The sequence below is a fragment of the Drosophila nasuta genome, chromosome 2R (assembly GCF_023558535.2).
Source record: "Drosophila nasuta strain 15112-1781.00 chromosome 2R, ASM2355853v1, whole genome shotgun sequence".
Classification (NCBI taxonomy): Eukaryota; Metazoa; Arthropoda; class Insecta; order Diptera; family Drosophilidae; genus Drosophila; species Drosophila nasuta.
This window is the reverse complement of record NC_083456.1, coordinates 18130022-18143078: the sequence shown is the minus strand read 5'-3', so window position 1 is coordinate 18143078 and position 13057 is coordinate 18130022. Positions and strand designations below refer to the sequence as shown.

The window sequence follows — 13057 nt, the reverse complement described above, 5'->3', positions numbered from 1 at the left end:
TATTATTTAAAAATAGTAATATATCCTCACATTTATTAAACACTAAACTTTATTGTAAATAATAATAATGTAACAAATCAAATTTTTTGAAACGCCATATCGTTGTCTAGCAACTTTACAACTTCCTGTCACACTTTAATGTTCTGGTGTCGCTAGTCTGGAATAAACAAATCACTATTTAATGATATGTTGCGAATAGTAAGATGAATAACAGCTTACTTGTGAATTTTAATCAAGGGGTGGGCATCAACTTTAGTGTCCTGAGGTGTGAGAAAACAATACTGTCTGTTTTGAAAATCCAAACCCTCTTGTATAAGTAGTTTTGTAATAAACGTCCGATTCACTTCATCCTAGAATTAAAAATGAAGTGTAATTATGTAATTGAACGACAATTTTTTTCTGAAAACTCACTGTAAAAACGTCGTATTCATCTAAAAAATAAAATGGATGATCAGAGGTACTCCAAAGACCTTTCAATAAGGAAACCGTCGTGAATGACCTTTCGCCGCCGGATAAACTTTTCGTATTGGCCGTCTTATTACCACTCGGAGGGTAAACTTTTATTTCTAACGTTTTTTTGCTTATGATCAGGTGTCAAATCTCCATCAAATCTTCGACACGCGAGCGCTTGCTGCAGGACAAATAAACAGAATTTAATATATTCAAATTGCAAGTTATTCCTGTATGTTACCTTGAATTGAAATTGAACCATGGTAAAAAAGTGAAATCGCGAGCGTAAGAAGCGCTGGGCGCGAGTACGATATGCTAAACGCAATTTTTCCACAATACTTAAAATTTGATTCAAATGTTCTGTTAGTGCTTGAAGATTTTCGTGAAGTGATGTCAGTTTGGTTTGCACCTCTTCACTGACAATATTCATAGACTCGAAATGTTTGATCTTTGCTTTATAATTACTGATCTTATCGCGAATTTTCTCCTCCGTTTTATTCGTTTCGATGAAGTCACCAAATTTTTCGGCCTCTTGACGTGCATTTTCTAAATTCATCTTCAAATCCTTTTGTTCTCTTAACATCGATTGCATCAATTCATTTGTTCTCTTGAAACGTCGCTGATTTTCCTCAAAATTACGATCTAAATCGCGAATTTTATTTTGCAATTCTTGTTGCTCTGCGTCAATTTCCCAATGCTTTTTGGTTTATTAGGTGGAGTGCACTTTGTTCACCATTTACTTCATGTTCAGCGAGCGCTTTACGTTCATTGATCTCTCGTAGTTGTTCTTCAAAATGTTTGTATTCCTGCTTGCACTTTTCCATTTTCTCAGCACTGCTGGCTAAATGGGTTTCCTGAAATTAGAATAATTTAAGCATAACAGTAATTAGGTTCAGTCAATTGTAATAACTCGATTAACTTACAAGCACATTTAGTGCGGGTAATTCGCGGTATTCGAAATTTTCTATATCCATAATTTTTGGTAAGGATTTTGTTATCTCGGAATGATGTGCCTCAATTTGCGCACTCTTTTGCTTTATCGCTTGGATATCGATATCAAGCGCTCTTTTAAAATCAGCGTATTGGGGCTGTAGCATCGCACTGCGCTCCCGTACATTTGCTTGCTCGGCATTCATTTGTTGAATTCGATCATCAACATTGACCTGAATGAATCTGGCTGAATTTATGCGAATGGAGTAAACGGCATAGTTTGGCGAAGGACAATATTCCAGTCCAAGATTTGGCACCAATATCCGAGACATATTTGGTGGTATATTTTCGGAATTAGAAGTCAGAAATTCGGCTGTCTCTTTGGAATCGGTAACCAACACCGTCTCAATGCGCATGGTATCAATAAGATAATTCATTACAACTGGATCATCACACCTACAATTCAAAAGAGTAAATAACAACTAGAAACATAAACATTTGAATTTGTTATCAATCTTACCTTATCTCATCCATCAGCACTGTCATGTTTGGTCCACTGGCTTGTACTTTATGCTTGGAAACATTGTAAACCCGATTCGAAAAGGCACTAGTGACAATTGTGGGTATGCCGCTTGTATATGTTCTTTGCAAAATAGCTCGTAATGATATGCGATCCTTGTCGCTGTTAACAATATAGGAACGTAAACAATGCGACAGTTGATTTTCGATCAGGTCTCGGTACTTGGAATTAGGCACTGTTATATACATGCCAATCGGTCCGCGTGGCATTAGGTGATCGTTCTTCCCGTATTGGTTCTTCAGAGCCATAGCTACTTTTAGTGCATTGTCACCATACACAGACATCTTATTCGATTTATTGCGCAACAGCGATTCCATTTCAAATTGCAGCGATTCTAAAATAAGTCGAGAAGTATTATTCCAATTACGATATCAAATATGCAATCAATGGTTATACATACGTTCTTTTTTTTGCAATTGGACGAGCTCATTTCTCACATATTCCACATGCTCTTTAGCAGCCGGCAAACGACCCTTCATGTCGTTCTGTTCTTCTCGCAGCTGTGCAATGAGATTATTGTTTTCTTCCACCTTTGCTTTGAGCTCCACCAGTTTGGCGTTATTGCTCTCTCGCAGTCGCTTGACCTCGGTATAGTCAGCATGATAGTTATTCATATGCCTTTTACAGCCTTCGTAGGTAGCCTCTTCTTCCTTCAGTCGTTTATCTACATTATTAATATTTGCTCTGATTGAACTGCCTTTCATGAGGCAATCTTGAAAGACTCGTTTTGCGGATCTTAGCTTAGCATCTTGAGCTTCATATCTCTTTTGTATTTCTTCCTTCGCAGCATTAAAAACTCTGTGTATAAAGGAGGAATTCATTTGAAAAGTTATGTGTGAACAAGGATTAATCACACTTACTCTACTTGTTTTGAAAGGGAATCTTGGGTCAAGTCTTTTTGCGTTGTTTTCTCCAATAGTTCACAGTTCTTCTTCTCAATGATTTTAAGAGAATGCTCCATTTTCGTGAGTTCAGTCTGAATTCTAGTTACTTTTAACCAGGCCAGCATGGTATTAGCATCTTTTAATTGAACCTGTATTAATTTATACATATTTTATTTTGATCACAGAAATACGTTCTGTCGATTTCTTTACCTTTATAGCTTCTTTATTTTTGAGCATTGTTAACTTTTCCTCCTCCTCCCGGCACGCATTTGACAGCTTTTTCTTTTTCTACTTATTTATAAATTATATTTATATAGCGAATCAATAAAATGCAATATTTTTACCATTTGAAGTATGTCCACATCCTGATTAAAGTGTTCACTTTGCTCATGACATTGCGTTAAGCTGTTAGCGCATAAATCCAGCTGCGTTGCCTTCATAAGCAATTTATAATTCGAAGCCGGCTCGAGACTTCGCAAACAGATAGTTAGTTATGTTTTAAATGATCGAAACGATTGCCTACTTACTCTTTGAGGAACTCGCGCGAAGCTTCCTGATTAAGTACAAAGATGGGATTCTCAACGCTGATGCCAAAGTATAAGAGCATGCGGCGTATATCATCCAACTTTCGCGACACCGTCTGTCTGCGCGCATCCTTTAGCTCGTAGGTCGACGACGCCTGCCGGATGTGGCGTATAACAGTCATATGAGGACCATACATATTATACTTATATGGACGTACTCCAGTGTTGCTCAATGTCAGCTCTATGGTAGCGGTCGTCTCGCCGTTTTTAATAAGTTCTAAGATTATAAGAGTATCACTAGTCACAATCGTCCAAATTGGGAAAATTTTTATTTGATAACTCACTCTGAATGCTGCTAGCTCGACTTGTGGATCTGGCACTTGCGGCCATCGCTAAAGCTAGAGCTGTTATCACAGCACTTTTGCCGCTACCATTGCTGCCAACGAGAAAATTAATGTTTGGCCCAAAGTCGATGCGAAAATTGGAGTGGCACATAAAGTTTCTCAAACGCATTGAGATAATTTTGCCACAACGATTGAAGGGATTGTCAACATCAAGTCCCATCTAGGAGATATAAATTGGATTAAGTAAATGTGCATTGTCAACGAAAAATAATAAAATATTACCGATGGTTCTTCAAAAGACTCCCGTCTAACCCATCCTCTCATTGAATTCGAATTTCCGACACTACGATTTTCCGCCATAGCCGCAGATGATGTTGATGGTTCATGGTTCATCTCTTCATTTTCGCTGTTGTCTTCGACTTCAGCATTTTCCGTAAACCTCTTTTTACTTGCTGGCCCGTCATCACTATCTGACTCCGAACGCAATTGTTTCTTTCGAATTTTACCACGGCCCATTTTAAATTGAAAATAAACGAAATTCCTTAACTATGTTTGTTGTTGTTGTGCCAAAAAATGCGCGGGTCTTTTGTTTATTTGGACTGTTTTCGAAACTATAAATTGTAAATTAACTCAAATTATGTATTTACTCTAAATTGCATTGACTGCTAATTAATGCAAACAAACGAAACAAAACAAACGCTTAACATATAATTTAGTACGCATTTATTGCAAGCAATTTCACAATCACAACAGATGCGGATACAATAGCGATGTTTCTTTTTTGGAGGGCTGTTGACAATATATCAAAATATCGATATTTTGATTGTATGCAATTAATGAAATATCGCCATTTTTGCCTAGGTCCAGTATACAAAATATACCAAAGTCAAATTAGGCGCTATATTTGAAAGAATGATTAAATTTATATTTATTTCCATATGCAACAATGTAAGAAAAAAATATGTTTTACAAGTTTTATTGTAATTATATCTATCATATATCTGAAACATATGGGAATTCACAGCCGATGGCATTTTGGAGGTTTAATATTTTTCGTATTTCGCACCAAGTCAATGAATTATGTGCAAGAGATTCCATATTGCCAATAATATAAAGACCATAGCGAGCGCGTGATAATGCCACGCAAATTCGAGTCGGTTCAACTAGGAATCCAATTTTTCTATGGGCATTACTGCGTACCAGCGATAAGATCACAATATTGGCCTCCAGGCCCTGGAAACTATCAACCGTGGAAACTCCGATAGCTTTTAAGCTTGCGTGTTTTGAAAACTAGGGACGAAAAAGAAAACTCTGCTTTGGTCAAGTTTATTATAATACAATTATTGAACTTACTTCGGATTTGATGCTTGCCACTTGACTGGAATAAGGCGTCAGCACTACAATTTCATTGCTATTATATCCGCCAACTTCGATCAAATGACGTGAAATTAAATAAACATTATGCTTCTCCCAAGCATTTGTTGGTAACGTATTATTTTGCATTGTTTCGAATTGACGATGATCAAAAAAATATAGATTCTTTGTCATCTTGCGAATAGGCGGAAATTTGGTTACAGACTGATGACTTAATAGCTTCTTGTAGATCAGGGGACATATCAAATCCACAAAGTCATTACGCATACGATATTGAATATTCAATACGTTGACATGGAAGTTGGCGCGGATCAACCGCTCAAACAATGACTGCGAGTATTCTGAATTTCGAATTCCTTTGATATAGCTGCAGTATGGCTTTAATTGCATGTGGTCGCCAATCATAATAATTTGCTCCGTGAAAGGCGTCAGGCAAGGCAATAAATGGGCCTCCAGTATTTCTGCAGACTCTTCAAAAATAACTAAAATTATATCTCTTAAATACCATACATATACATATTTATCTACAGTTAATTCATCTTACCAATTCGCGTCTTAAGAAAGCGAAAAACAAAATTCATGCGCGCTGCACATGTGGTTGTCATGGCCAGCACATTCTTTTTAGCAATTAAATAGTGTTGGAATATAATGCGAATACAATTTAGCTTCTCCTGTGTATTCCAAATAAGACGCTGTGTCGCCAAAATCTCGGCATATCCTTCATCTTTTGTCTCATTGAACGCAGCATAAAGCGACTGCAATCGCTGGAAGTGTTCCTTTAGCTCCATATTAACCATCCAGTAAAGTCGTTTTAGTTTCGGATTAATCATATGCATATTCCTATCGGAGCGTGCGTTAAATTTTACAATTTCCGGTATTCTTAACTGGCAACCAAAGCGGACAATGCTGCTAGTATGAGCACTCAGCTTAAGCAGAAATTTGTCCAGCGAATCATTGGTGTAGGTAATCACAACAATGGGTGCACAATGCTTGGCATTCTCAAGAATGGTCTTGACCAGCTGCAACGATACATGTGTCTTGCCCGTACCGGGCGGACCTTGAATCAAATTGAAATTCGTGGTTAGCACATGTTCAAATGCTTCACGCTGAGATATGTTTAATGGCATTTTCGCTAATTTGTTTTTAAACTTTTGACTTTCGTATACATTTGGTGGTTGTGTGTGATTTAAATAAAGCGGCGGATGTGTACGATTTACGCCGTGAACAATAAAATCGGCCATGGGGAAGTTTAGAACATTGCTATTCAGGAGATATCTGTAAGCTTTTTGAAATGGCTCAAAGTAGACGGGAGTTTCGAACACTATAAGCATTTTCTTATAAATATTTCCAATATTGTATTGTCGCAGTATGGTGATGGCAATCTGAAAGTGAACAAATTGTATTTAAGTACTGTAAGAATGCAAAACATAAATTAACTCACATAACCACGGTTTTGTGCACTTATATCAATAGCACTCACAGTGGCCAATATTAGATTGTCGAAATCATAGCTGGTACTCAAGCAAAGGAGCGTACCATTTTTTAGCTTTGACAACGCATGTTCTTCCGCTTTAGCTAGCGTCTCCTCCTCACCTGCAGCAGCTGCCTTGCGCTTTCCAGCCAAGATATCAATGTATAGCAATTTGCTGTAAAGCGCATCATTAAAATTTTGATTGAGCTTTATCTGAACGTTTTCAAATGCAAAATGCAGCGTTTTAAAATCCCCAAGGATGCGTTCTAGATGCAGCTTGCACACCAATTCACGCAATGGCATCAAAAATTGATGGCGCAGTAGCAAAAGTTGATTGTTAATATACTGCGTTGTATTTTTGTAGCTAGTTTCTGGTTTTGGGGCTTCTGGATTGCTGTTCGCTTTCCGTGATATCCATTGTCTAAGCTCCTCCAAGCTGGGATACAACTATAACAAATATTTTTTAGATTTTTATTTGATAATTACACTTAGATATGTTATGTTACCTCAGCCACTGGCCTCGGAATATTTAAGATTTCGGGATCCACGCTGAAAACAAAGTTGAGGCCATACAAAAACTGCTTGCACACTGGACGCTCGGCAATTAATGGATTGAAATTACTCTTTAGGTGCATCAAAATGTTGAAGAGTATTTGCATTGCTGTTGCATCCATAACATCGGCACGTTGAGCCTGCAGCAACAATGTTTGCATATACCAAATGATTTTATCCACGCGCTCCAGATCTGTCCACATGGTGCGATAACTTTTGGTGCATAGCTTTCGTACGATTTCCTCATAGTGCTTCAAGAGGGGCGTACACGAGGCCACTTTCTTTAGCAAATCATGATGAAAGCCAGGCAGCTCGAGATCACACAAAGTTATCAAGATGCGTGTATATAAAATCACACGTTCCATGTCATCGTTGGGCCCAATTTGATCGACAAAAAAATTGGGTTCGCTTGTAGTGGTCAGATACAAAAACATGCCCAGTGGCTGCAGATTTAAGATCTCTTCGAGCGCCTCATTTGGAAATTTCGATGGCGCAGCAGTTTTGACTCGATTGTTCTTGTTATATTTTCGAGTCAGTTGTTGTTGCTGCTGTCCATTCGCTACCTTTTTGCGGTCGAAACTACGTAGAATATTCTCCTTGCCAGCTTGAAACCATTCCCAGCAGTCATAGTCTTCATCAAATTCTTCAATCATCTTTATTCTGAGTAATGGTGAAATACATTTATTATACATATGTACGTCCCCGTTAAATGCACATGAAAATGAAAACACATACATATGTACATAAAAGTGTGGTTATTTGTTAGCTTATTGGGCGCAAAGTAATGATAACAATAATATTGCTTGCTTACTTGATTAATTTTAGCCTCGTTGTCACTTAGTGGGATGCAAAACACAAATTTTCTACACATTTACACACCAAAGCTTTAGCATTAAATTCCGCGCATTTCAGTCAATTGTCGCAGAGTGTTACCAGGCCACTCTGACACATTTACATTGGTATCGCATTGGCATCGAGTAGTATGACCATATCTAGTATATTGCATTTGTGTTTTATTTGGGATATTTTAAAATTCAACATGCGATCACATCGCTGATAATGATTGAAAAACCAAAACAAACAGGTTGCACACGTATAAAAAACCGGGCATCCCCTTTAAAATCTCATAACCCATCGAAGTTAAGCGGTGAATTGCAACATGTCGGACTCTGATGACGATTGGTTCAACAAGGACGAAAATGAGATTGTACAAAACCTGCAGCAACAGGTGAAACAATTGGAGAAACAGGAGCAACACGAGGAGCATATTGTAGTCACTCAAAGACCTAGTAATTTTGAATCATAATTTTATATATATAAATATATAAAGACAGGTGCTCTTTTCAGATGATTACATTAAGCAACTCAGTCTGGATAATAGCAATGAGCCATCCAGTACTGCACGGTTTGGCACCGGCGACTTACCGAATGCTCTAAAAATGCAACCCCTGGATATGTTTTTCTATTTTATGACGGATGCTCGTGACCTCTTTGCAAATCAGTTGCGTGCGAATGACTCACAAAAACGTCTATTGCAATATGTTGAGGTTGTGACACGATTGTGCCAAATGGAACTGGGCGGTTTCGATGACGAACTGGTGTCAGGATTTGCCAATCAAATTGGGCTGTTGAATCAAATGAAGGTATTTGCTGTAAGACTCTTTACGCCTCCTTCAAAGGGTATCTTAGATGACGAATCGGAGCAATTGCTCCGCAACATCAAGTGGTTGCTGCTACGTGCCCATAAACTTGGTGTTCTCGGTAATTTGGGCTATGAGCTGATTGAGCATTTCAAAACACAACTTGCTCAGTGTCAATTGCCGCATCTTTTGGAGCATCCGTTGTGTGTGGAATTCGCTCAAGAATTGGCGGTACTGCCAACAGTAAACAATTTAAAGGATGAGATATATCCAAAGCTGGATGAACTACAGCGATCTGATCCAGATGACGTGGCAAATGTTGCTGCCAGTGATTCTAGACCGCAAGATGCAGCAGGTTACATAAGCTGGCAGCGTCAACTTCTTCGAGAGGATTTTGCGCTACCGTTGCGGGAGTTTGTAAAAACCATCCGGGACAAAACGAAAGTGGAAGCTTTAATAAACAATCATCTGGTTCGGCCGAACACCCGGCTAATACTGAACCCAGAGTTTGCTGATGCCGAGAAAAATAACCTGATTTTCGTGAATATCAGCCCTACTGTTAAATTAGATGTGAAGTACATGCAGAGTTTTAAAAACGGTGCCTTGCTATGCTTTACCACCAGCTATGATTTTGATAATCTTATATTGGCAACCGTTGGTTACACTTCCCTCGATATGATGAAAAAAGGCTATGTAAGATCAAACATGAATTCTTTAATTGATTTAATCTACAAATTAATTTATCGTTTAGTTAAGTGTGGAGATTATCAAGCAATACAACATTGGCAAAATCTATGACATACCGTTAATCATGTTCGAGACGCCGGTGTTCTTCGAGCCCTATCTGCGTGTCCACAACTATCTGACCACCTGCAGTGCCGACAACTTTCCCATGCGTCGCTACATTATCGATGGATGTGTAAGTTCGTTGTTGCAATATTTTATTAGCTGTAAAATCAAATTAAATATATGTCTTCTTGCAGCTTGAAGTTGCAGGACCCGCCTGCATTGACCCAGGACTCAGGTTGAATTACAATCAAAATATTCAAATACAACTGAATGCATCCCAGAAAGTGGCAATTGACCATGCATTTACCCATGAGTTTTGTCTTATTCAAGGCCCACCGGGCACCGGTAAGACCCATTTATCCGTGGAACTGCTGAAGGTACTGTTAGACAATGCTGCTGCAACGAAGACGGGACCAATTATTGTGCTGACATACACAAATGATTCGCTGGATAAGTTTCTGCTGAAGGCATCTGAGCATACCGACAGCATTATACGTTTTGGCAGCCAAAGTCGATTGCCGGAAATTGCCAAATATAATGTGCAAACTATGGTCGATGATCAACTAGTGCCGCCACGTCTTAAGCGACTTTGGTGGCTAATCAAATGTGAATACAAGGACAAGTTTGAACGTCTGCAAACGATGTATGCCAACTTTGATGGCAGCCAGGACGATTATGTGCAAATACAAAAAGCGCAAAAGGATTTGCAACTGGTCACTGAGAAACGGAATACGCTGCGTATTATATTTCAATATTATGTGGCACGTGATAAAGCATTGTTGGCCATGACCACATCATGTGGCGCACGTCTCAACTATCTGTTAAGACTGTTAAAAAGCAAATGTCTCATCTTTGAGGAGGCTGCCGAAACGGCTGAGACACATGTGTTGGCCTGCCTAACGCCACATACCGAGCACGTTATATTGGTTGGTGATCATAAGCAATTGCAGCCATACACTGGCAGTTATACGCACCAGGGATTACAGATCTCGTTGTTTGAGCGTTTGATTGTCAACGGATTCCCCGTCGCAGTCCTCGGCATGCAGTATCGTATGCGTCCATGCATTGCTGAATTGTTGGTGCCCACATTCTATGATGCGCTTGCTAACGGTGAGTCGGTAAAAGCTTATGACAATGTCAAGGGAATAGCCGCAAATATGTATTTTGTAAACCACAAGGAGCCCGAAGAACAACTGGTAAATCAACTTAAATTTGTTTGGACCTCCATTATCAGCTAGTTATTAATATTACTGCTTCTAATTACAGACGGACATGTCCTTTGTTAACAAACACGAAGCTCTAAAGCTAGTGGAACTATTAAGAGCTTTAAGGAAATATTATATGTTAGGTTCGCATATTGTGATATTATCGCCATATAATGCGCAGGTTGAGTATATCAAATTGTTACTACCCAAAAAGGAACGAAATAATACTTTAGTCGCCACCGTGGACAGTTACCAGGGACTTGAGGCTAACATTGTGCTCTTGTCGCTGGTTCGCAGCAACGCAGCTGGGCAGATTGGTTTTCTACGATTGCCGAATCGAGTTTGTGTGGCATTATCGCGTGCCCGCTGGGGCCTTTACATGATTGGCAATATGGAGACGCTACAGCGTGGCAATCATGAGCTCTGGGGTGCAATCAACTGTAAGCTGGAGGCGGCAAATGCCATTGGCGAGGAATTTCCTTTGACAGAAGAACCAAAAGTTTCAAAACCAAAAAACAAAAAAAATAAATAAAAGTCGTTATGTTTTTATATTTTTTGCATTTAATCTAATCACGACGCTGTTTTTGGATGAGTTCGATAATCAACGTTTGCCGCATGACAATGAAATGGATGAATTTCGATTTGTTTCTTTTTTTTTGTTTTGTCGAGAATTATACACTGATTATGTGTATGTGTGTTTGTGTGTTGAACATGTTAATTTGCTCTCAAACCGTTTAATCTTAATGCACTTTCTATTTACTGTTGTTTGTTGGTGTTTTGCTATTGCTATTGTTATTTTGTTTATTGCTATTGCTACTTGAATATGGTATTTAAAATTGTACGTATTCTGTATGCTGAACAATGTGTTTTGTTTCTTCGTTTGGTGTTTATCTTTGATTATACGATACTATATAGTTGCATTAACAATATTTAGAATTTGTTGCTGCTCTCGGTCTCTTCAATCTTCGTCTTTCTCTTTGTCAATATCATCATCTGTTCTTTATACATACTTAAACAATGGGCTTCACAGAATTCTATATATTTATATATATATATAATTTTTTTTTAATTTGATTCTTATTGTAATTGTTAGTTCATTGCAGACTTTGAAACTGTATTAACATCCGAGCGGGAGCGAATTTCATTTTGCCACCACTCTTCGATATATACGATGTATGTATAGTTTATAGTATGTATTTATGTATGAATGTACATCATGTTCTTCACTCTAAATATGTACATATATGTCTACTACTGTACGTAATACGTAATGTATGTGGCCCAGATATTGTTTGCGAATTTAAGGCAATTTTGAAAATCATCAATCAATTGTATTTTTTTATGTTTGTTTTCTTTGCTTTTTGTTTTGTTTTGCGAAATAAGTATATCTTTTGTTTTTTAATTATTTTTTGTTTGTTTGTTATGGTTTTACGCTTAATTTTACAAAATAATTGTTTCTTATGTTCTGGATTTTATGGTAATTGTTATGGTTGTTGTTGTTGCTGTGTTTCGCTTAATTCTACAAAATAGTTTTAGCATAACTTTTGCATTTTTCGCTTAAAATTAACTTTGTTTTATTTGTATATCTTGTATGTTTTATATGTATTCCTGTGTTATGTGTGTGTTGAGTCTTTGTTTTAATGTGAAATGAGTCAACTTAGGAGGTATGCTAAATGTGATTTTACAGAAATCTAAATTATGTATGTGTATTTAAAGAGTTTATTAGATGCTAAAATTGAAATTAAAAAAATGGATAAAATCAAACGAGAAACGCGGCGTGTAAGAGCAGCAAGTTAATTGTGTGTTAAGACTCTTCCGCTCGTCTAACTCTCTATTTGGACATCAAACACTTGATTTCCTTTTTATTTGATGTATCCGGCGAGTTCAAGTGAAGAACGCCACATAAAGAGGGCGGCGGTTCGTCTACAACTTCGTCATTTTGGGAACTTATTTAAGGGGGGGAATTTTTTGTTGTAATCATTGCCAGAATCAAAATTAAACTAAAAACAGAACTATTTTGCGAATTCATTCGATTGATTGATTGATTGGTCGGTGGTTTTCGTTTGGACTCAATCATTTGATGGGGTTTTGTGTGCTTTGCGTATCGATCCATGGGAGGCTGTCAGGCGGAGATTGTTGCTGTTGCTGTTGCTATTACTGTTACTGCTGTTGTTGTTGGTTTTGTTGCTGTTTTGCTGATTGCTGGTGTTATTGTTGCCGCTGCTGCTGTTGCTGCGACTGCTGCTGCTGCATCCACGATAGCTGAGATGCAACGATCCACCGCCAGTAGCTGTCCGTGTGGTCGTTGTCGTTG

General features: G+C 38.1%; 3 protein-coding genes across 4 annotated transcripts; 1 reads left to right on the top strand and 2 right to left on the bottom strand.

Annotated features, from left to right (window-relative positions):
• Positions 1 to 11: 11 nt before the first annotated feature.
• Positions 12 to 4491, bottom strand: LOC132784755 (structural maintenance of chromosomes protein 6). The gene is given in 15 exon segments (XM_060790584.1): positions 12 to 157; positions 220 to 350; positions 412 to 576; positions 578 to 631; positions 692 to 1153; positions 1155 to 1304; positions 1374 to 1836; positions 1901 to 2294; positions 2361 to 2758; positions 2821 to 2993; positions 3055 to 3132; positions 3189 to 3315; positions 3372 to 3645; positions 3713 to 3932; positions 3995 to 4491. Coding segments are annotated over 15 exon segments (3345 nt in total). The 5' UTR covers positions 4229 to 4491; the 3' UTR covers positions 12 to 135.
• Positions 4492 to 4655: 164 nt separating this feature from the next.
• On the bottom strand, positions 4656 to 8066 carry LOC132784308 (NFX1-type zinc finger-containing protein 1-like). Of its 2 annotated transcripts, none has more exons than XM_060789836.1 (6): positions 7921 to 8066; positions 7064 to 7769; positions 6528 to 7004; positions 5631 to 6468; positions 5066 to 5556; positions 4656 to 5002 (listed from the first exon to the last, which is right to left on the bottom strand). In XM_060789836.1, exons 2-6 carry the CDS (start codon positions 7760 to 7762, stop codon positions 4706 to 4708), a joined length of 2802 nt encoding a protein of 933 aa, XP_060645819.1. In that variant the 5' UTR covers positions 7763 to 7769; positions 7921 to 8066; the 3' UTR covers positions 4656 to 4705. The 2 variants fall into 2 exon arrangements, with proteins under 2 accessions (XP_060645819.1, XP_060645818.1); XM_060789835.1 differs by having other exon boundaries at positions 4658 to 5002; positions 5066 to 5568; positions 7921 to 8065.
• Positions 8067 to 8159: 93 nt separating this feature from the next.
• Positions 8160 to 11308, top strand: LOC132784309 (NFX1-type zinc finger-containing protein 1). The gene is made up of 5 exons (XM_060789837.1): positions 8160 to 8398; positions 8457 to 9442; positions 9501 to 9668; positions 9733 to 10734; positions 10805 to 11308. Exons 1-5 carry the CDS (start codon positions 8269 to 8271, stop codon positions 11273 to 11275), a joined length of 2757 nt encoding a protein of 918 aa, XP_060645820.1. The 5' UTR covers positions 8160 to 8268; the 3' UTR covers positions 11276 to 11308.
• The last annotated feature ends 1749 nt before the right edge of the window (positions 11309 to 13057 follow it).